The 22,621-nt window shown below is 45.6% G+C and overlaps 1 protein-coding gene and 2 long non-coding RNA genes across 7 annotated transcripts in view; 1 reads left to right on the top strand and 2 right to left on the bottom strand.

The window, feature by feature from the left end:
• Positions 1 to 22,228, bottom strand: part of NIN (ninein) — a 97,276-nt gene extending 75,048 nt beyond the window's left edge. For all 5 annotated transcript variants that reach the window (XM_081830534.1, XM_081830535.1, XM_081830538.1 and 2 more), the window contains exons 1-4: positions 22,075 to 22,228; positions 21,531 to 21,584; positions 12,594 to 12,797; positions 2,406 to 2,487 (exon numbers count right to left, since the gene is read on the bottom strand). In XM_081830534.1, the coding sequence (XP_081686660.1) occupies positions 2,406 to 2,487; positions 12,594 to 12,776 (265 nt within the window). In that variant the 5' untranslated portion in view covers positions 12,777 to 12,797; positions 21,531 to 21,584; positions 22,075 to 22,228. The remainder of the gene's footprint in view (positions 1 to 2,405; positions 2,488 to 12,593; positions 12,798 to 21,530; positions 21,585 to 22,074) is intronic.
• On the bottom strand, positions 5,458 to 12,511 carry LOC145723439 (uncharacterized). Its single transcript, XR_014148494.1, has 2 exons — positions 8,809 to 12,511; positions 5,458 to 8,593 (listed from the first exon to the last, which is right to left on the bottom strand). It is a non-coding gene; the product is annotated as an uncharacterized LOC145723439 (long non-coding RNA).
• Positions 12,577 to 18,967, top strand: LOC145723438 (uncharacterized). The gene is made up of 3 exons (XR_014148493.1): positions 12,577 to 12,671; positions 17,719 to 17,879; positions 18,355 to 18,967. It is a non-coding gene; the product is annotated as an uncharacterized LOC145723438 (long non-coding RNA).
• Positions 22,229 to 22,621: the final 393 nt, after the last annotated feature.

The raw sequence follows: 22,621 nt of genomic DNA, 5'->3' as shown, positions 1-22,621 counted from the left end.
CTGTTGCTTGCTTACCAGGCCAAGCCAGTCAGCCCGTGGGGGTTGAATCGCATTTTCGAGTGGGTGAGAGAATGTTGCCGTGGAAAGAACTGCATGATCCCCAGGAACAACTGGAGGGGCCAGAGCGAGTTGGGCCAGAGACAGAAAAAGCAGAGATGCTCAGGAACAAAGCGGGGACTGTGGGAGGCAGGGCTGACTCACTGGCTCCTAAGAGATAGAACACTCTTTAAGGTGCTGGCTCAATCCTAGCTTTTACCCTGCAGGCCAAACATTAGGGAGGGCCCACAAGTGCTGTGTAAAATGCTGTCGATAGGTACTCTGCTGCTTCATTCCCCTGATCTGGGGCAGCTCTCTCACGAAGGTCTGCAGCAGCCTACCCAAAGGACGGAGCACACAGCGCCATGATAAAATCCCTTCTGTGTGTTGTCCTGGAAGACTTGTCCAAATTATGGTCTCAACCTGCACTGCAGTGAGGCACACAGAGAACTCTGAACCCACCATCCGGAGCTAGATCTGTAAATCATAAATTCATAAATCGGCTATGACCAAGCTCAGCCAGCCTTTGTCTACCTCCTCATCCTATTATTTAGATCCCAACACTGAGCAACTCTAGGAGGTACCCTTCACATCTGTGGTCACCATAAATCGGTGCATTTAGCATGACCCTTTTCTGGCAAGTGATCATACAGGTTTTGAAGAAAGGGCAGCAAAGAGATCACGTGGACTGGTGGCAGGACTGCCCATTCCAAACCCACATAAAAGCACATGATCAACACATAGAAGAGCAACAAACTGAATTCTTAGGTTACGGACGCTCTTATTAACTAAAATGTGGAGATGGCACCATAGCTCTACTCAGGGTTCCTAGATCTCGGGCTATTGTTATCAAGATGAAAGACAACCTTAAATAAATAAAAATACCAACAAAATGTGAAACCTCGTAAGAACAGAAGCCCATGTTCCAGCAGTGGTCATCTGTAGTAATTCTATTAGTAGTCTGGAAAGTCTCCAGAAGGCAATAACCTCCCCCACAGGCTCACTGTGGGCTTCTAGAGAGCGCTGGCAAGCCTCAGAGTTGAAGATAACCTTCTTAGGGGTGGTGACAAGAGGCAGAAAGGGGCGACTCAATCTGGAATCCAAAATACTGCTAAACGCAATGTTCATACACATGACACAAATCTTAAGCATTCCAGAAGGTACAATGAAGAACTAGATCACCAGTGAAGAAATGAGTTCCCATCTGTGCTTTATCTAAATAGGTCACATTGAATGAGTCTTTGTAGCGACAAAATGTTAATGATTTCTCCTCAATCTCAAAAACTGGACTATTTTTTGTTATCTTTTTAAAAAATCAGGTTTATTGAGGTGTAATTCACACAGAATTTCACTTTTAGTGCACAATTCTATGGGTTGGAAAAACTCTTAATATTTGTAACTACCACCACAATCAAGATATGAAACAGTTTCATCACCCCAAAAATCCCCTCATGCTCCTTTATAGCCAACCCCTAACCCAAATCTGAGAACCAATGATTTGATAAAACGGGACTGTATTATAATACAAATTTCAGCCCTGTTTAGACTCTCCTTTAAGTATTTATCGTATTTCATTGATCCGATGACAGACACACACACAAACACTAAACACACACGCAGACACCCCCCCCCCCACCAAGATTCGAACACTCTGACATTAGGATAAGTCTTACGATCAATGGCATTTTACTATTATAACTGGCAAAAAAAAATTTTCTTTTCAGAGATACATAAAACTATGATGTCTTATAATCTACAGTGCTTTTAAAAAAAAATCAGTGAAGTGTAATATTCTTTGTTTTTTAACATTCGTTGAATATTTACGATGTGTGAAGCATTCCCCTCAACACTGAAAATACAAAAATGAACAACATGGTCCTCAAGAACTATCCCTTGAGATATATATTATCAATTATAATAAAATGCGATAATGTCTTATCCACCTACCAGGACTAAGTAAGATTATCTCTAGATTGACCACTCTTCTTTCAGGCAAAATACCCACCCTCCACCCCCGACTCAGATCCTTCCCCATACACAGGAAGTAGGACGAAGGAAGTACCATCCACCTTCACTCTGCTCATTCCAGGAATGAGTTACTGGTGCATGATCTGACATATTGCCTAGGAACAATCCAATTATTTCTTCCATAATACACTGTTGTGGCAGGGAAGACTCATTTTAGTGTTCAACAGCTGCAAGGCTTTTAGGATAATATCAAAAGACAAGTCACTGAAAATAACTGTTCAATCTGTAAAAGGCAGACAGACACCCAAAGCTTTCACAGACATGCTTCAAGGTCCCTGAATTCTTCCCTGGACAATTTTTAAAGAGGAATGTAGAGAAGAAAAGTTAGTGAGTGCCCTTACCTGGTTCTTGAAAGTGCTCTTCATTTGACAGAGTTCTAGACAAGATAAGTATTAATGCTTCTTTAAATTGGTCAAAATGCACCTAAAAATAAACCACGAAAAATAAATTCAAAATAGTTTCCATAGCCGTAATGAAGTAAATCCATTTTCAAGGTGCCACAACCACTTGGTAGCATCCTGACAGCCTTGAAGTGAGTCATAACCTGCTTTTGTTCCCTTTTCTTCATTTCTCTAAAGCACTGAAGGGAAAGTGCACTGATCATTTTTGACACCCCAGTGTCATAAACACTAACATTAATACCAATATTTATTCAACCCTGAGGGGGAAAGCTATAGAGCAAAACACTCTTTGTAAACTCAGAAAAAAAAAAGAGATGTTTTGAACTCAACTCCTTTTATTCTTCTGAACAAGACCACAAGAGAAAGAGGTTAGGTGAGATATTAGGAAAAACTTCCCAAGTAAATGATCCATTGTAACAATGTCCCAAAGATGCTTTCGTCTCTTAAGACATTCTAGAAGAGAATGTGTGACCATTTGAGGATGACTTGAATATAGTCTTGCCTGAGGCAGGTACCTAATATTTATCTCCCAAGGCCCCTGTGATTCTATAAACAAAAAGAAATCAATCGTAAACACAAAGAATAAAAGAACCTTGGGAAGCATTCTCTTGAATTCTTAAACACACAATGACCTTGATAGAAGGATGAAAGAACATGAGTTTTATTCAAGTAACAACTCAGAATGGGGATATTGCTTTGGTTGAAGGGGTAAAATGGTTTTCTTTATGGCCAAGTTTATTCTCCTATAACTTAAATTTGTGTGACTTCACCATGGGGCAGAAGGGAAAGATGGTATTCTCGCCATAACTCTAGTTTGATAACAGGGCACCTATTTACACAGAAGCCCATATGTAAATACAATGTCAGTCAATTTGGTATTTGCACCACTACAGGTCTCGTTGGGCATCATTACGAAACACTGCCTAGCAGTTTGAATATAGGTGACACATAAAAACCACTGCCAAATTATATTAGGAAAAGCAGCAAACCTCATTCGTTATCTAAGCAATGGAGAAAAGAAAGCATTTGTCTTATCCATGCAAACTGATGCAAAGGAGAGGAGTACGCTGAGGTTCCTATGACATAAAATTGTATATGCTTGCAATTTACCATAGTCTCCCAAAGTATATGTGCTTTTTCTACCACATCCATTTTGATCACTTAAAATGACTTTCTAAAAGCATGTTCCTTTAGATAGTATAGACCAAAAAAAGCAGTATATTCTATGGATCCAGAGCAGAAACCTGTCAAGGCAGGGGCGCCTGCGTGTGGCTCAGTGGGTTGGGCGTCTGACTCTTGGTTTCAGCTCAGGTCATGATCTCAGGGTCCTGAGATTGAGCCCCATGTTGGGCTCTGCGCTCAGCAGGTAGTCTGCTTGGGATTCTCTCTCTCCTTCTCCCTCTGTCCCTCCCCTCCTCCTCTCCCACTTAAAAAAAAATCAGTCTGTCAAGGGAGGCAGAGCATCTGCTAGAGAGCCAGGGCCCGACAATCAATGAAAGGTTGAGAGACTGCAAGGGACAAATGACCGAGGAGCCTGCAGGAGGGAAGAGGGCCAGGCCCTGCTGCCGGCCCAAAGTCAGTGTGGGCTTCAGGCACTGTGGCATCCTGGCTCCTGATTCCAGGGGCAAGGCCGTCTTCCCAAGCAGCCAGTCCACAAACAGCACATATCCAAGGGCTCTCCCATCCCGGGACACTTGCCAGGCATTTACCACTGCCTACTAGACTCATTCCTTCCCCTGAGGGCGAGCAGTAGGAGGGTGAGGAGCACAGACTCTGCGCTGGAGCCAGCCGGGTCCAGGTTCCGGCCCTGCCTCAGCCACTGACTTCCTGCTGTAGCTCAACTACTAAACTTCTCCTCTCTGAGCTTCAGCTTGCTCGTGTGTAAAAATGGGGACCTCTAACAATTCTTATGATCCGTTCAACAAATATTTATCGGACAGCTGCCACGGGCCAGGCACTATCCTAGTGAACAAGAGTGATGGAGATCGTGCTGCCACGGAGTGCATATTCCAGAAACAGCACGGGGAGCCCAGGCACCTACTGTGTGAACGCACCGCATGTATTTCATGTTATTTATAACAACACCTCCCACACAGCGGCAGCAGGAAATCACAACGAGAGTTACATAAGGTGTCTAGAACTTCCAGGGACTTATCAGGTACTCAGCAAGTGGAAGTTAATACCACTTGGTATACTTAATTACCGATAGGTAGAGGCTAGTGACTACCAATAGGTATATGGCATGACTGTTTCCTCAACTTTTACAGAGAAATGGACACATTTTCAAGCAAAGCAAGAGTAACCAGGACAGCCAGGTGGTGGGGGTGACAGCCAGGATCTTGCCTCCCCACCAGGATCTGGACAGTTGCCCAACATCAGAGAAACGGGTCCAGCATGCTGTGTTTAGGGAGCTCGGCTCGGGGGGGGGTTCTCCTCCCGTAGGATATTGATGGAGTGACCTGAATGAAACCTTTGTCTCTCCTTGCCAGTTGTGAGTTGAACAGAAGGAGGCTCCCATTTCAAAAGGGAGGTACTCGCCTTGAGAACTTCAAATTCTCTACACTTCACTCGTGGGTCTCTGCTGGGTCTTCTAAAGGCCTAAGCTTTGACAGAGGTTATCAGAAAGAGCCCTTCTGAATCCAGTCCTGACATAGTTCAACAGCAAGTATTAGCCATGAAGGTAGCCCAGGAGTCTATGTACCTCAATCTCACTCACCCTGAAAAATGACCAAGGTACCTATACTCTGGATGTTAATCCCATTCAATTTCCAAGATGAGGAAGAGAATCTTGACTGTGGGAGGGCAGAAGGGGAAGAAGAGAGGAAAGCTGCTTAGCACCTGTAAGGTAGAATCTGGTGAGTGCTCTGAGACACACAAAAACAAGGGGGTGGGACAGTTTCGGGACATATGGCTTCGCTAAGATATTCACAGGCAGGGCTGCACCATTTCCAAAATGGACCTACTAAATCAGCTGCATTTTTTTTAAAAAGAAAAAGGGTCTATAAAAGACTAGACATGATTAACTTCTTCATAATCCAACAACGTTTATCTGATGGACCTCTTTTACACTCACACACACACACACCTAAAAATCCAAAAAATGAAAACATGGCAAGCTGATCAAAACAACTGGAGCAGTCCTAAGTCTTAAACTGATCTTTGTTTTTCCTCCTGCAAGGGCATATAGACACTGGACCCTCCACTTTAAATAAACAGTAAATTCCGCATCTTCCAAGAAGATGGTTCTCTAATAGAGGCAGGTAACTGCTACTTTCTAACAATGCTCATGAATACTGATGTGGTGGAAAAGCCCCTTAGGGCACATCCCAGAACCAAAACGTTAATAAATGCCCTCTATTGTGAAGAAATGTGCATCAGTGGGCTCACTAAGTTCAGTAACTGGAATTTCGAAGTACCATTTTTCTCCTCCAAGGGAGCTTTACTATTGCATTATGTTAAAATTTAGAAATCTTCACAAATATACAATGCAATTAAATCTCACGCGGTAACAAGCCTCCAAGCTGTGCTTCTCCCGGTTGGTACCCCCTCATTTGAATAATAATTGCTGCCATTCATTTACAAGCATTCCTCTATCTTGTATGCCGCAAAGGGCAGTTTGCAGCATCGGGAAAATTACCTGACGGACTAAAAACACACATGGCATTTGAGCTAAATTAACGGGAAGACCAGTCAAGTCTGATTTTTTTCGTCATGTGTCACCCCCACCTAACAGAAATTTACCTCATCATTTTTCCTCTCCAAATTTCATTCGGATGCTTTTTTAGAAACACAATTTGCCTTTCCGAAAAAAAGAAAGTAAGCACCGCATAAGAAACAAACGTTACTTCAAACCACACACAAAAAACCCCCCTGCAACAGGAAGTAGAACAAGGAACTTAACGTTGCATAAAATTGTCTCGTGCAATCATGGAGATCAAATACATACAGTTTCCACATGTGTGCAGGCAGCACTTCAAACAGCCCCAGGATGAGAGGCTCAAGCCAAGTGTTCAGCTAAGTGATCTTATTAAACGAGACAAAGGCCCATGTAACTATCATCACACCACGGAGGTTCGTATCTCCTAATACAAAGGGAAATCGATGAAAGAACACTCCAAACATGAAGTGCTAGCTGCAATGGGGAGAGAAAATCGAGACTCTTCAGAAGGTCACTGTGCAGGAAAATGATGTGCACAGCATTATGCAAAAGAGAAAGAATACAGATAAAGAGACACAGTTTCATAATGAAAGACATCGTTGTGAAATGTCTGATTCTAAGTAACACATTCAGGTTACCGCAATCATCTACTGCAGACAACGTGAAGAGAGGCAAAGCTCATTTGAAAAGGGGAGTCCAAGCCTAGAGCAAGTGTATGAAGTCGTACTCCAAGAGGATCCAAGGGGCCCTGCCTACAGATGGAAACAGATGCAAACCACGGCCACACAAGAGAATTTCTAGCAAATCCATTCTCCACGCCTAGGAGCTTTCTCAGGAAATCATTACTGGGAAGGCACTATTTATCAAAGACCCATTCTAGGTATGTAAGGGACGGAGGGAGGAGAGAAGCATACAGGCAGACCTAGAACATGGTAGTTAACTGCGTGCCTGGCTCTACGATAAGTCTGACACACACAATCTAATTCAACCCTCATCACAATCTTGTAAGGAGGGTATTATTTTTCCCATTATACAGATGAGGAACTTGAGGCTCAGACTATTACAAGGTAACATGCCCATAGGGCTAAAAATCGCAAGAACCGGTACTCGCATCCGGGGCTGACTTCAAAGACTCTGCTCTAATCCTATACTGTCTTGAAGTGGTTGTAGTGGTGATGGGGGTGGGGGTGGAGAATGAGATTCTTTCTTGCCTACGTCTGGAGTCTGAGGAGGCTGTGAAGACATGCATTCAAATTCAGGGATGGAGAATCTGGGTTCCTATCCTGCTGCTGCTTGAAATGAGTTGCCTGACCTTGGACAGGCCAATGTGCTTTCCCAAGTTCTGGGTTCCAAGGTTTCTTTGTCATACAGATGAACACTGAAGTCTAAAATCTGTGATGGACACTAAAGAACTTTAAGTCCCCTCTGTCCCAAGAAGCTACTCTTAAGAGTATCAGCAGAATACTGCAGAAATCAAATCGGCATTCTGGACCATACTTTCTCCGGAGAAAGAGGCAGTCATTACTGAAATAAAGCAGGTAGGAGAGAACAGCCTTTCTGCACCTGTTCCCACCTCTCACTGAGAGCTGCCTGATCTTCCCAACAGCCCGCCCCTTGCCCTGGCTTCCCATTAGACTCAATAGCTCCGAGAGGCTCAAGGTTGCAGCATGCAAAACTGAAGTTAATTTTGCAATGAGTTTGACAACGAAGCATTAATACAGAGTAGAAGCAAGTCTTGCAGACTCTTAATCAGAATGGTCTTCTTGTCTATAATTGGGAACCAAAGACCCTTAGGAGTTCAAGTTAACCCCAGTGGAGACTGTTGTAATGGAAGGGTGTGATGGTTTACAGAGTCACAGGACCAAATGGGAATCAGACAATACACCTCACCATATCAGGTTAAACTATGGTGGTTAAACAGTGATACGGCAGCTTCCAGACATTTAATAAGAGATGCAATGAGAAATGTTGCCACCATTTCCTCCAATGCATTTAAAAAGCCTCAGATCAATAATATGAAACAGGAGCATGAACACGGGGTAGTTATAAATAGACACTACTTGATGATCATGCATAATTTTGCACACGGAGAACAAGTCCAGATAATCATGACCAGAAAGGTACTTCTGTATTTGATTTACCTTTCAAATGGTTAAAATATATATAAGAGAAAGAAATCCTAAAAGCTTTTAATGAACTGGAAACAAATAAGCAAATCCATCATATGAAATTAATCATGATATTTATAAAAGAACCCCCAAGCACTTTGAAATGAAAGGTGGAAAAAGTGAGCTAAATTATATTTGTAAAGCTATCAGATTTTAACACTAAAAATTTCAAAGTGCCTTTGATGACCAAAGTCCACACACCTATGGGATTCTTCGGAAGCCAACTGTGGGTTCTGCTACCAGGGGGCTTGTTCTGATTCTGAAGAGTACCAAGGACATGGAGTACCTCAGCATCCAGATTCCTACCAGAGAGTACAGCAAGGAAACTCCTTAGAATCTCAGGGGGCTGTTAGGTCTCAAAGTTGCTATATTCCTTAAGTAAAGAAAAACGCATTTTTAAAACTGATATGACAGCTTCAATAAAGCCAAGGTAGACTATCATATTTATGTTCTGATTTCTAATAAAAGAGAGAAGCATATGACAACATATAATTTAAAAGGCACATTTAAGGGGCACCTGGGTGGCTCAGATGGTTAAGTGTCTGACTTCAGCTCAGGTGGTGATCCCAGGGTCCTGGGATTGAGCCCCACGTCAGGCACCCAGCTCAGCAGGGAGTCTGCTTCTCCCTCTGCCTCTGCCTCTCTCCCCTGCTCATGCTCTGTCTCTCTCAAATGAGTAAATAAATTCTTTAAAAAATAAAAAATAGAAAAATAAAAGACACATTTAAGAAACAAAGCAGATGAACATAGGGGAAGGGAAGGAAAAATAAAATAATAACAGAGAGGCAAACCATAAGAGACTCTTAACTACAGGGAACAAACTGAGGGTTGCAGGAGGGGAAGTGGGTGGGGGGATGGGGTAACTGGGTGATGGGCATTAAGGAGGGCACTTGATGTAATGAGCACTGGGTGTTATATGCAACTGACGAATCCTAAACTCTACCCTGAAGCTAATAATACATTATATGTTAACTAACTTGAATTTAAAAAAATAATAATGAAGATGAAAAATAAAAGACAAAAAACAGGAAGTAGCTATGACCAATATCAATTGTTTGGATGAAAACTTGGTTCAAAAAAAGAGCTAATGCTGTTCTACTTTCTTATATGTTTGTAGTATTTGCTCTCAGGACTGTGGGGGCACCTGGGTGCCTCAGTCGGTTGTGTGCTTTCAGCTGGGGTCGTGATCTCGGGGTCCTGGGATTGAGCCCCGCGTCGGGCTCCATGCTCAGCAGGGAATCTGCTTCTCCCTCTCCCTCTGCTACCCCCTCCCCAGCTCATGCTCTCCCACTTATGCTCTCTCTCTCAAATAAATAAGTAAAATCTTAAAAAAAAAAAAAAAAAAGGCTGTTCAGCTGCTAGGCACATTACCTGACCAGAATAAAAGTACTTCTGTGTCTTCAGGAGTCCCTGGCCCTAGCCTTGGGCTCCCACCCACCTGACAGGTGCTTAACTGATACATGGATACATGGATACATGCTTAACTGATACATGGAGCTCTTTTGATAATGTAGCAAGAAACACCCACCAGCAATGTCTTGCTTCTTTCAAATCAGTGATCCACAATCCTCAGGCATTTCAAATACTTAAATGGCACCACGCTCAGGGGAATACAACTTCAAGTTATAAAGCAAGATCAGATAGATGAACTGAAACATAATTTGGGGGTAAATGGCCTAGGAGTAAAATGCATGAAAATGGCAAGTCAATTTCAGTTACTTTCTTTAACAACTGTCAAAAGAAATATTAGGCTTAAAAAAAAAAAAAAAAACCAGGAAGTTATTACACATGGATTTGAAATAAAAAATAAACAGAAAATATTCATATTCTTATTGAGGAGGGCAATGCTTTTTTATCTTATTTCTTTTTCAAGAAAAAATGATTAATTCAGCCCAATTCCAATAAAGGTAAACTTGGAAGTTTTGTTTCATTTAGAAACTATACTCATTAAAATTTAAAGATAAATTTAAACCTAAATATCCAGGAAGCTGTTGGATACTACCGTACCCAAAAGCCAATTTAATGGAAAACCTTAGTCTATGATAAACATATGTAAGTGGCACCCATACCACAGACTAGCAGAAAGTCTGACACGCAGGATCCCTACAATACGTATTTATTGAATTACTGAATAGTTGAATATATTGAGATCTGTCATGCTACTATTCTTTCTCCTTGTTTATGAAACCAAACTGCCAACCCTTACAAGTTTTTCTATAAATACCCTCTAAAGAGAAGAAAGATGACTGGCATTGAAGACAACGTGTAATTTTATAACTCACGATCAAGAAGGTGTTAGCACTTAGAATTCTTCAGTGAATTCTAAGGAATTTTTTTCCTTATAATTTAAAATTATAGACCATGTAGAGTATCTTAACAACATATGGCCAAGTTTATGTGATCATCTGAGGAGAATAACTCAGTTTCATAAAAAATGCAAATCGAACAGTAGTGCATTAATTCATGCCAACCCTGCTCTCAAGACAGTCACCAGGGACGTCCCACATGAAATCAATATGCATACATCTATTTAACTTTTATCACTGGCTCACTAAGTAAATATCAGGCTATAGACCACTTAGGTATTCATTATTCATAGGCAAATAGCAAACGTAAAAAGCAGGCTGATGGTGTCAAGTCGTTAACAAATCAATCGATAACTGTTCCCCTGCTTTAGTTTGCCGAACGGGGGGCAAAGATGGGCAACATCTGGAGAGCGAACGGTGAATGCGCTGCCAAGGCGCAATCTGTCAGCAGCAGAGGGTTGTGTATTTACGCTGACTCGGAGACGTCTCACGGGAAGCCTTAGTTTGTGTCAGGTCTTCTCAGGCTTTCATCAGCCCTGAAACAGATCCACTCTTGGTACTACCCTTATATCCCAAAAGGCTGAGATCCCCCAGGACCACAGTGGGAAACTCAAGACTCCCTTGACTGCCCAAGGTGTCCGAGACCGAGACAGAACGAAAACACATTTGAGTGCATTACATGATGAGCAAATGATTTCATCCTCAAACCTCCCATCTCTATGGCTTCCGAAGCAAGATTTTCAGCATTTTTTAGAGACCACATGTCCTCACAAGCAGCTAATCCCCCCTTCTCAGAGTGACCAAGAATGGTTCCAGTTTTGTAAAACACCTCACATTTGTTTTTTTAAGTGTGAGCCCTGTTAGACATGACATTCATAGCGCCAAGCCCCTGAGAATAGCATCCTTTGTACATTAATTTCAGAATGATCGCTGCTCCCGTCTGTCTTGTGTCACAGCCAGCCAATCCATCGTACTGTCTCTGAGGTCACTTACCCAACTTGTCAACTAAGAGACAGTGAAAATGAAATGAAGAAAAGGAAATTCAGTCACTAGAATAAAGTTGGATTTCACAACTCCTTCCTCAGTTTGCGCTACATGATAAAAACAAATGTCTACAAAGTATCATCAGTGACAACAGAGCCCATAAAGCACTGCCCATTTTTTCCTCTCATCCATTCTAACAATCAACAGTAAGACTCAACTCAAAGCCATACAAATTATGCTCTTAATTAGAATTATGAGGACTGAAGGCAATAGGAGGTCGAGACAGATCGAACATCCTTCCCACTAATAGCAGGAGTTAAAAAGGCCCTTTCTCACCCTGTACTCATTTCTGTGACTTGATTTGTGGGGACAACATGACTATTTGTTGTCAAATGCAGAAGTTACCATCAGCACACATGCATATCGCTGCTGGAAGGAAGTCGTGCTGGGTTTTAAATGAACCTGCAGTGTATTTACTTACCCTCCTGTCTTATTTCCTAGGTGAAAGGTTTAATTAAAACTTCACCCGAGAAGCAATCTGCACAAGAAATAGCTTTATTGGAAGTAAAAGTCATAACAGCAATCTGTTCATCCTGTGAGTGGCAATTTTCTTACTGTGTTTTCCTTCTCTTCCAGGGAAATCTCGGTCCCCTCCCTCTGCCCCAATGATGAATGCAGAGTCCATAAAATGATCCACCATGAACAAGAGCTGGAAAACATGCTCTTATTGCCTCTTTTTCTCCCTTCATCTAAGATGCTCCGGGTACATCTATATTCCAGAGCACAAACCCAAGCAGGTCCTCTACAACCCAAGCAAACCACACTGTTGGGTCCCGCCCATTACATTTTCTCTTTCTGTTCATCAGGTTAACAGCTAGGGGCACACACAGCCAGGATGTGAGAAGCAAGTTGCAACACGCATGCTCTGCCCCTACCTCCCCCCCCCCTTCGCCCAGCCTCTGACCAAAGCCGCACCCACTTCCCGCCACCCTGCTTCTTCCCCAGACCTTACCCTGCCCAAGAGGTTATCCTGAAGCAGCGTCTCCTGGAGCACCGGGGCCACCTCCTCCAAGCTCAGCATGTGGCAAAGGTCGGTGAGTTCCTCCTGTCCCAGGGACCCAGTGCCCGTGGTGTCAAAACTGTCAAACAGCTCCTTGAGTCGGGCCTCATGCTGGTCCTGCTCCACCTCATCCATCCCATAGCCCACGGCGCTCACCTGGGTGGGACAGAGACAAGGGGGGGTTGTGGCAGCCCCAGGAGTCCTACCCCTGCCCTCGCCCACCCCTCAGGAATGCTCTGTGTGCCCTGGCCCCTGGTGCTGGCCCATCGGGACCTCGGTGGAGGGCAGGAGAGGCGATGCTGCACCCCGCTCCCTCCTATCCCTCCCCCCCAGAAAGATTGCGGGGTTCGCAGGAGAGATGCTGCACCCCGCCCCCCTTCCCCTCCCCCAGCAAGACTGTGGGGTTCTCCAGGAGCCAGCCCGGGCCAGCCAGCTCCCATGGCCACTCCCACCAGGGCCACAGCCACAGGTCGGGTCACGCGGGGGTACTGTTACCAGAATGAGGGAGTCTCCTCTCCTGCCTGGTCCTCAGGCGGGTGGCCAGTCTCAAACTCAAGACTGAAAGCAATTCTCTATCAGCTCATCTGGCCCTGGACTTACAGAAGGTGAAAGGCCACTCCGGACACAGTCCTTTCAAACTAACTGGTAGCACCTGCAGGCTGCGGGGCCTGAGCTTCCACACAAGTCGGCGGGCTCGGGACCACCTGCCCAGATGTTGCACTCCACCCCTGGGCTATTTAGATGCCTAGATGCCCCCCATCGCAGTCAGCCCGGGGCTTGCAGCAAGAGGCACTGGATGAATGGGTCTGATACAAAACCACCTCCCTGTTTACAGGAGACACAATGCCTTTTGCACAAGTTCCTCAAAAAGCAGTGCAATTAACTTCATTGGTGCAATTACATGAGGTGTGGCGGGAAGAGTATTCCCTGAAGCGCCGCTGTAGTCCCCGGGAGTTCTAGGTAATGCCTCGTTACCTAGAGAAAGGGGAAAGGGGAAAACACTACTCCAAGCTTTCAGACCGTGAGGTTCAGAGGAGCCGCAGACCACATGAATCGTACAGAGTCTCAGGGAGCCTCCCTCATCCAGACCACCTCACGTCTGTACACCTGCTTAATCTGTCTTCCCCCCTTCCAACCCCAGGCCTTCCGTTTCTTCACCTTCCATGGGATCAGTAAAAACGTGGGCTCCCGATTAACTCAGAATCACTTCTGCTAAAAATATACATCATGAAATTCTAGGTACCTCATATATTATGAGTGAAATCGGAGGGGGGTTGCTTGCACAATAATTCATCTTTAATGTGGTGGGGCTTCCAATGAAAGCCTGAAACGTGCCCGTCGAAAGCTACCTTCACCATGATGCAATGGAAGCCAAACACAACATACACCCTCGAGACGGTGACCTCAGCCCATGTGAATCAAGGCTCTCAGAATCAGCCCCTTGACTATAAAAAGCAGCACTTTCAAAAATATATTTATCTTGCTGATACGTTTTTTACTATGATAAAAAAGACATAACATGAAATCTAACAAAAATTTATTAAAATTTTAAGTGTGCAGGACAGTCGTCTTCACTGTATGTGGATTGTCGTACAGCAGATCTCTGGAATTTGTTCATCTTGTGTGACTGAAACTACACCCACCATGGAGCCATTTCCCACTGCCCCCTCCCCCAGCCTCTGGCAATCACCGGTCTAGTTTTAAAAGCAGCACCTTTAACTAACAAAAGCCTTGAGTAAGAGAACTCTCTTAGAGGTGATGTTCATAGAGCAGATGGGAAACACGGGCAACATCCAAGTTCAGGTGTTGAACGTGGCCAGAACTGAAAATGAGAGAGGTTCCCGTGACCCATCAGTGCTGCTCTAGGCGGTGCTTTCTTCCTACAGACAACTGTCCAAACACCACAAGCTCAAACAGAGCCATGACCATCCCAAGAGTTTCAGCAGAACTAGGTGGACTCAAGGTGGATTCAAACAGCTCGACCACTGATCAGTTTTTACTGGGGTCACTCATTAAAGCAAAGTGGCACCATTTAGGTCCAGGCTCCTGGTCTGGGTGTGTGGGGGGCAGGGGGGCTTTCTCCTAATTATCAGCTTTTCTATTACTAAGGTGTTGCCCGCTCTGGCTGCCTTCCCAGGGTTGGTCTGTTGGGTTAACTAATCACCATGCAAATGTTTTCAAAATAAGTTGAGAGTGCTATATAAACACCAGAGCATCAGAAAAGAAACACCAAGGTGTTAAGTAAAGCCACAAAAGTTAGGGATTTTGACAAGGCCAATGGCTGGCTCATGAGATTCACTTAGAGCCGGCCAGTTTGCTGTCGGCTAAGAGCTGAGAATGCCCAGGGGTTCTGGGATTTTCTGGGGCCGCCATAGCTCTGCAGTACCCGGGGCTATAATCTGACCAACTTCATAAAAGGCAGGCTATTCTGCTTTCACTTGATTTTGCATATTTAAAAAAAAAAAAAACTCAACAGTGAAAGAATTCTAACATTTCCTCTTTTTTAAATTATTTTTAAGGCATGGGGATTGGTGCATTTAGACCAATGAAAGAGGGGCATAAAACTCATAATGTACTGCGAAGTCCTGATCTCATCCACAGCTGTGCATTTGATAAGCTATCATGCCCTGCTCTTTGGGAGGTCATTGGATTTTTGCTAAATCAAATCTCTTTCATTTCACAGCGGCCGTTCCTTTTTTAAATCTCTTTATTTCATCTCCCTCTTTCCCAAGACACTGTGCTTCGGGAAACATTCTTTTGACTGAAGGGGAAAAACAGCCCCAACTCTGAGGAACAAATGAGCATACAGAAACATCCAAATGATGTTGCATATGGTGACAAGTTGTCAGTCCTCGTTTGGCACAGAATGCATTTTTACTGGTTGATATTATCCCCCAAATGTTCATGAGTAATTTCATGTGCAAGAATTTTTCCCCCCACTTGGCAGAAATTTCCTTAAGGACAAGGTCCACAACTCATTTCTTTTCTATCCTCCCCCAAATGCATAGTACATACAGTCTGTTCCTCACACCAGAAACTCAGTAAACACCGTGGACTGACTTAGTGTAGGGAGATCCTTGAGTGGAAACTTCCCCTGGATGAGAGTGATATAATGAGCACATGAAGTCTTTGAAATGCCTATTTCTTCCACAAGCACACCTCTCCTTCCCCCATCCAACCCTTTTTTCAAAGGCATTTTCAGTCTTAGCTGTAACTAACAGAATTAAAAGCCAGAACCCACTCCCAAACTGTAGCATCCAGAACTGTCTGGAGTTTGATTAAGGAGTTAGTAACTAAGCCAATGGATTCATAAACTTCAGCTGCATTTGGGTTTTGGTTTTTGTTTTGTTTTGTTTTGTTTGGGGGGGCGGTTATAGGATGTGACTTAGGAGGGGATTCTGTACTAAAACACTTTCCCAAGTCCCTCTGTTTATAAAATGGGGATAATAATACCCATCTGGAAGGGCTGTCCTAGGGATTAAAGATGGCAAGCAAGTGACAGGAGAATCCCAGAGAAAGTTGATACAAGAGGGGTACTGAAAAAACAACCAGGAAAATAGGAGTGACTGACCAAGGAGGGGTAAACTGAAGAAAGGTAACTCACAAGTCAACCAGCCAGAAATCTGCCTTCAAAGAAGCAGAGCGGGAGCTGTGGAATGCCTTAGAGACAGCAAGAATGCACAGGGCAGGGGTTATGTATATATACAATATTATATTACTAAATGGTTAACAGCAGCGGGTAAGGTTCAGTGCTACCTCCATCTTTAAAGGCAGATTACTGATAAATTTAACATCAAACAAAAGCAGAAAGGCTGAAATATAATTGGGAGTTAAGAAGAATTTTTTTTTTTTTTAAACTTCTGAGCATCGGGCGCCTGGGTGGCTCAGTTGGTTAAGCGACTGCCTTCGGCTCAGGTCATGATCCTGGAGTCCCGGGATCGAGTCCCGCATGGGGCTCCCTGCTCCGCGGGGAGCCTGCTTCTCCCTCTGCCTCTGTCTCTCATGAATAAATAAATAAAAATCTTTAAACTTCTGAGCATCTACTAGAAGTCTGGCCTATGCTGAGTACTTTACATAAATGAGCTCATTTAATCCCTCTAATTCTTTAAAGTAGACCATCATATTCCCATTTAAGATGAAGAAATTGGGGCTTGGTAAAACTAAGCAACTTGTCCAAGGATACAGTGCTAAGATGGGGGTGGAGCTGAGATCTGAACTCTGGTCTGACTCTGAATGATACTATCTCTCAGTCCTATGCATGCACACAGAACACATGAATGGGACCACTGAAACAATATCAAGACAAATCCCTCATCTCCACCTTCATGTGTTAATCAGCTAAACAGTACCAGAAACCACCACGAAAACCTGATGGCCACAAACTCCTCCCAATTGGATGGGGGGGGGGGGTAAGGGTAGGGCTTCTTCCTCCCTACCTCTCTAATCCATTTACTGACTAATTAGAGCCTATAAGGCACTAGAGATACATAGAATAAGCATTCTCTTTTTTCCAAAGCAGCGTTGGGATTTAGGGCAAGGAAGAAATAATTTTTTTTAAATAAAAATGATCGGGAAGAGTCCCATATCTTCAACAGTGGGCATAGTCCAGAAATTGATCATTGTTAAATTACTCCCTCAAAATATTTAAGTATGTCTAATCTGTGCCATCAATGCTTCCCAGAGTTAAAGCCTAACGGACACCTACCAGTGACAGAAATCTTCCTCAGAGATGAAGAAAAGTTGGGTTTTGAGTGACAAGCCCTCCTTCAAATCACAAAGCACAATTCCAGCTTTATGAAGCCTACCACAAGCCGGGGCCTCTCTTCGCCATCTACCTTCCCAATCACATGGACAGAAGCCTTCCCAATTCCTTTGGAATAGAAGGGCCAGGGTGGGCAATATTTTGGAGTTCTAACTAGGGATGGCTAAATAAGAGGCAAATGCACACAGCCATTTATCAAAACATTTACCACCCAATAAGCGCCCATAATGAGAACTATTTGGAGCGTTTTCCTTCCAAATAACTCAAAACAAGGCTGCCAACATGCATAGACCCCGACGGGGATGTCCATTACAGATCTGTGCTATTGCGTGCCGCTCGGCAACCCCGGCTGATGAAATCGGTGCCCACTGGGACTGGAAAAGACGTAACTGGAGGTACAGCTGGAATAATGAAGTCCCCAACATCAGGCCACCATGAAGTGGATGCGTGAACTTCTGAACTTTCCGGCAGCCAAGGTACAGAAAGGAGCTTGTAAGAATGGCACCCCAGCCAAAGGGGACGTCTGTTCTGGGCCAGAGGGAGTGAAAAAGAGACAAAGTCTGGCAAGGGAAAAACCAAATAATAAATGAGCACAATGCCTGGAGCCCCTAGCCCAGGCCTTTTATTTCCCTCCAGATGGTCCAGCAGCTGAACAGCTATGTGGAATGTCTGGATGCCCCTCTCGGCTCAGCCGCTTTCCCTGGGTATCATAATAGATGCTTTTAGGTTTGTGCTCAGACATAGCTGTTGGGGGTCCACAGACCAGGCAGTGACCACCAAGTGACTAATTTAGTTACTTTATAACTAAAGCGGTGAACATGGAGAAACCCTGCTCTGGGAACGCTTTTCATTCACGCCTTTAGCTTTCACCGTTTGGCAAGTCAGAGCCTCATAATGCCAATGATCAAATTAAAATGTTTCCTCTTCTTCTCTCTCTTTTTTTTTTTGCAGACACTCTAATTGCAAAGATTTCGCATCTTAACATTTTGGATCCATTTCCAGATAAAACGAAATAGTGACAAGAATAAATTCAAGTTCAGCAAAAGCTTAACAAAAAAAGCAACTGTCTCTATTTACATATCTATATAGGATATTTCTGCCAGAAACCACTGCTGGTCATCAAAATGACTCCTATCAGGTAGCCTCCTCTCGGTTCAGACAGTACCTCACTTCTAGCTGGATACCATAAGCACCAGGGTATCACCAAGAATAAAACCATGGCATAAAGATATAACACAAAAGTTAAATGCCACTGCACAGAAACAAAAGTCACATTACATAAATTTGAAAGAAAATAACAACCTTTGTTAACTACACTATTAAACTGAATTTAAGGGGCACCTGGGTGGCTCAGTCGTTAAGCGTCTGCCTTCAGCTCAGGTCATGATCCCAGGGTCCTGGGATCGAGCCCCACATCGAGCCCCACATCGGGCTCCCTGCTCTGCAGGAAGCCTGCTTCTCCCTCTCCCAATCCCCCTGCTTGTGTTCTCTCTCTCGCTGTGTCTCTGTCAAATAAATAAAATCTTTAAAAAAAAAAAAAACATAAAATAAACTGAATTTAACTAAGGACATCCTACTAGCATTTATTCTAAAACATTAAAAACAGTTTTAGTATTTTTCTATCCTGAATGATGTGCCAAACCCAAGCTTTTGTTAAACCTAACAGTGAGGGGGATTACCAATCAAGTAGTTAACTCAAGGTAGCTGGAGGAACAAAATCATTAGCCTAGCACATTGTAGATTCAATAACCTGTAATCAGCTACTAAGTAAAATGATAGAAGCAGAAAACAGAGCTACATGTTCGTTACTCTCTTAAAAGAGACTGCTTATAACAACTTTCACTTCTTGAGCCATATTTACTGGAATTAATTCAGAATGCCTGCATCTATGAGCACAGTCCCCTGGGGAAGAACTTCTCTTCTCACATCTATAAACGATATTTTCCCATTTGTTTTTTATGTGAACGTTAGAACATAAATACTTTGTAACTGTTCCATCCAAAACTTGAATAAATGATTAACTGCTGATATAAACTGCAACAAATATTAACTGCTGATATAAATTTCAAAAAAGTTGCTCACTTGCATATTCCCCATAATCTTGATAAAATTCCATTCCATTTGTAAATAAGATGAAAACATCTTTTTGCAAGCCTCAGTCTCTCCACAAGCTCCTGCCCAACAGATGTAAGCTCAATAGCCAGAATTCAAACCACTTAATTTATTGGCTTACAGATGAATTGGCATCTATAAAAATAAACCTCCTGAAAAGGCTTTAGGCTGCTTGAATCCGGCTAACTTGTCAACCCTTTATCAATGTAAGACTAATAAAATGTATTTTCATTATCAACATAAAATGGAAGCATCAAGATTGGTGTAATGTTAGTTTAGAAAGTCATTTGCAGTGACATTTAAAACAATTTATTTTAACATCTGACTTATGATAAGAATATTGCCTATTAAATTAAGGTTGGCTGTTCAGCATTCACTGGGGCCCTATTCTCCCCCTCTGTGACAGTTAACATCTTTTGATATCAAGGGTCATCACATACCGAAAATGAAAAAAGACGAAGACAGACACCAGGCCATTCTGAGCAAATGCCTATTAAAATGACTGATCCCTGACATTTTAATGTGAAGTCTGTGCTTCTGATAGCTTCCTTTCCTTTGCCCCTGTAAAGCCTTCTGCCCTGGCAATATCTTTATTGACGCCCAACCCATTTGGAACATCTGTTAGTCCTTCCCTTTATCTCTACTGCAGTTCAGAATGCTTTCCCCTGTGGAATCGCCAGAGAACAGGTGAAAATAAACCTGCAAATGAACTCCCCAGGAGTTCACTTCACCTCCCTAAGAACACTGACAACAGCTGAAGAGACAACAAACTGGTTGTTCAGCCAGCCTGTGATGTTACTTTTACACACAGTCTGGAAATCTTCACAACCCGCCCCTCAACTCCAGAGCAAGATCTGCCAATATTTCAGGTCATCCACCAGAAGATTCAAGATAAAATTAAGCTGACACAGGAAAAATACATTTCCTTGTAGAATGTCAAGCCTCTGGAAACAAGCAGGCATAAATTTTTGTCAACGTATTTAAGGGAGCCCCACTGAGAAATCTTCCATGGTCTCAGGAGCTCAGCCCATATGCTGGGATAGACTTTATGGGGATTCTAGCTACCATGTCAGTCACAAAAGACAACTAGGCAATCTGTTTTGATTTCATAAATTCAGAGTTAAGTTGTATGGCGAGTCCATCTCAGGAATTCCTCTGTCCCTGTTAAGAAGGCACAGGATCTCATAATAGCTAAGTTGTCGAAGCAAGGTACATGGTAGGGCAATCTTTCCACCCCCCATTGTACGTGCACCTCGACCCGGGTTTGTCGGGGCTGGGGTCAGGAAAACGCCTCTTTCTTTCCCTCTCTCTCAACTTCACAGACAGAGCTTTCCGCAGTAAAGTGTTTCCATCAGCTTTGTCCTTTTGTCAGGGACCGGTTTGGTAGTCGCAGAAGCCCAGCCCTGGGAACCCTGGAAGCTTCTCCCGCAGCACTCCACACTTCCATTCCGCTGGTCTGGCGATCAAGGTTTTCAGGCAATAACCGCATGTCATTTGGTCCTTTTCCCCTTAGTTCTTAGTCATTGCACTGGCAAAGTCTTTCTATATGCGCTTCTCCCACACGCCTTCTAAGATGCCGCCCCCCGCCCCCCTTCAGGGCCCCAAACAGCTCTCCGCTGCTCAGAGTCCAGGCTTATCACCTCGGGTTTCCCCAGACAGGTTTCTCTTCAGCTGCTCAATCACAAGGCTGCCTGGGTGGCACAAGGCAACAGAACCACCACCCTTTCTGCTCCCTCCGGGACTCAAGTCCGCTCCTGGGTCTACACACAGTAGCGGCTTTGAGCCGGCGGCCGCGGGCTGGGACCGCACGGGCGGCTGAGGCGCCCAGACCCCGCTGTGCGGCCGTGCGGGGAGGCGGAGGCGCGGCGGGAGGGCGGGCGCGCCGCCCCGGTCCCCGGCAACCTGTGATGCAGGTGCGTCTCCGACCCGCCTGCCCATCGCACCGCCAGAAACCTCAGACACCCCATTGTGTCACCAGGCGGCACGCCGTCTCGGCCCCCGCCGTCCTCGCCTACCTTCTGGCGGCCTCTCCGTTGCGCCCGCACCGCCGGCCGCCTGCCTCCAGGGCCCTGCAAAGCGAAGGAGGATGCTTTGTTAGGGCTCGCGAAGCGGGACAATACTTCGCAGCCGACGCCGTGGTTCCGGGCGGGCGTCCTTCAGAAGGACGCGACTGGGGACCCGCGCGAGCGTCATTTCCATATGTAAGGAGCCAGCTCGTACAAAAGCGCGGCTCTCCGGGGCTGCGGCGCGCATCCTCCCCGCCCGCCGGCCCGCCCCCACCCCCCCACCCACCCCGGCAGCGCAGCTCGCGCCGCCACGACCGGCCCCTCCTCCCGCCCGCGAAGCCGCCCCCTCCCCGCCTCGTCCCCCGGGAGCGCCCCGCGCGCGGGGACAGCTCCTGCCCTGGCCCCGGGCCCCGAAGGGGAAGCCCCAGCCGGTCCCGGTGCGGGGTCCGCCCTGGGCGCGCAGGGCCCTGCCGACGGCGCGGGGGCGGCACGAGGCCTCCGCGCACCCCCAGGCCGCGGGGCGGGGGTCCCCGGGAGCGGGCTCCTCGCTTACCGCGTTCCGGGGCTCAAGCGCCCGGCGCCGCCGCGGGGACCATGGCCGCGGGCGCACTCAGGGCTCGGAGGCGGCGGCAGCGGGACGGCCGCGCCCAGCGCGCTCAGCTCCCGGCTCGGCCGCGGCCACCCGGAGCTTTGGACGCCGGGGAGGAAGGGCCTGGGCCGCGCGGGAGGAGGAGCCAGGGCGACGCCGGCCCCGGCGCGGCTCCTCCTCCGCGGCCCGCGGCGCTGGGGGCGGCCGAGGGAGGAGCGCCGAGCGGTGTCCCGGCCCTCGCGGGGTCCGCCCCCCGACCCCCACCCAGACGCCGACTGCGCCCCGGCTCCCGGGGACTGCTCGGGTCGCGGGAACACGGAGCCCGGTCCCGGCTTGGCTGCTGCATGACGCTGGGGCGGTCGCTTCGGAGATTTGAACTTGGAAACGCCAGGGTTGGCGGCGCGCAGGTAGAGGAGGTCGGCGCCTCGAGGTCGCCACCAAGCAGGGGCTAGTGCGTTCACCCCTCGACCCCCCTGTCCTCTAGCCTCTCCTTCCAAACCCGCCTGCTCAC

Source organism: Leptonychotes weddellii, chromosome 9, assembly GCF_054177405.1.
Source record: "Leptonychotes weddellii isolate Sample4059 chromosome 9, ASM5417740v2, whole genome shotgun sequence".
Lineage (NCBI taxonomy): Eukaryota > Metazoa > Chordata > Mammalia > Carnivora > Phocidae > Leptonychotes > Leptonychotes weddellii.
The sequence above is the reverse complement of the archived record's forward strand: the minus strand, read 5'-3'. Positions and strand labels throughout refer to the sequence as shown.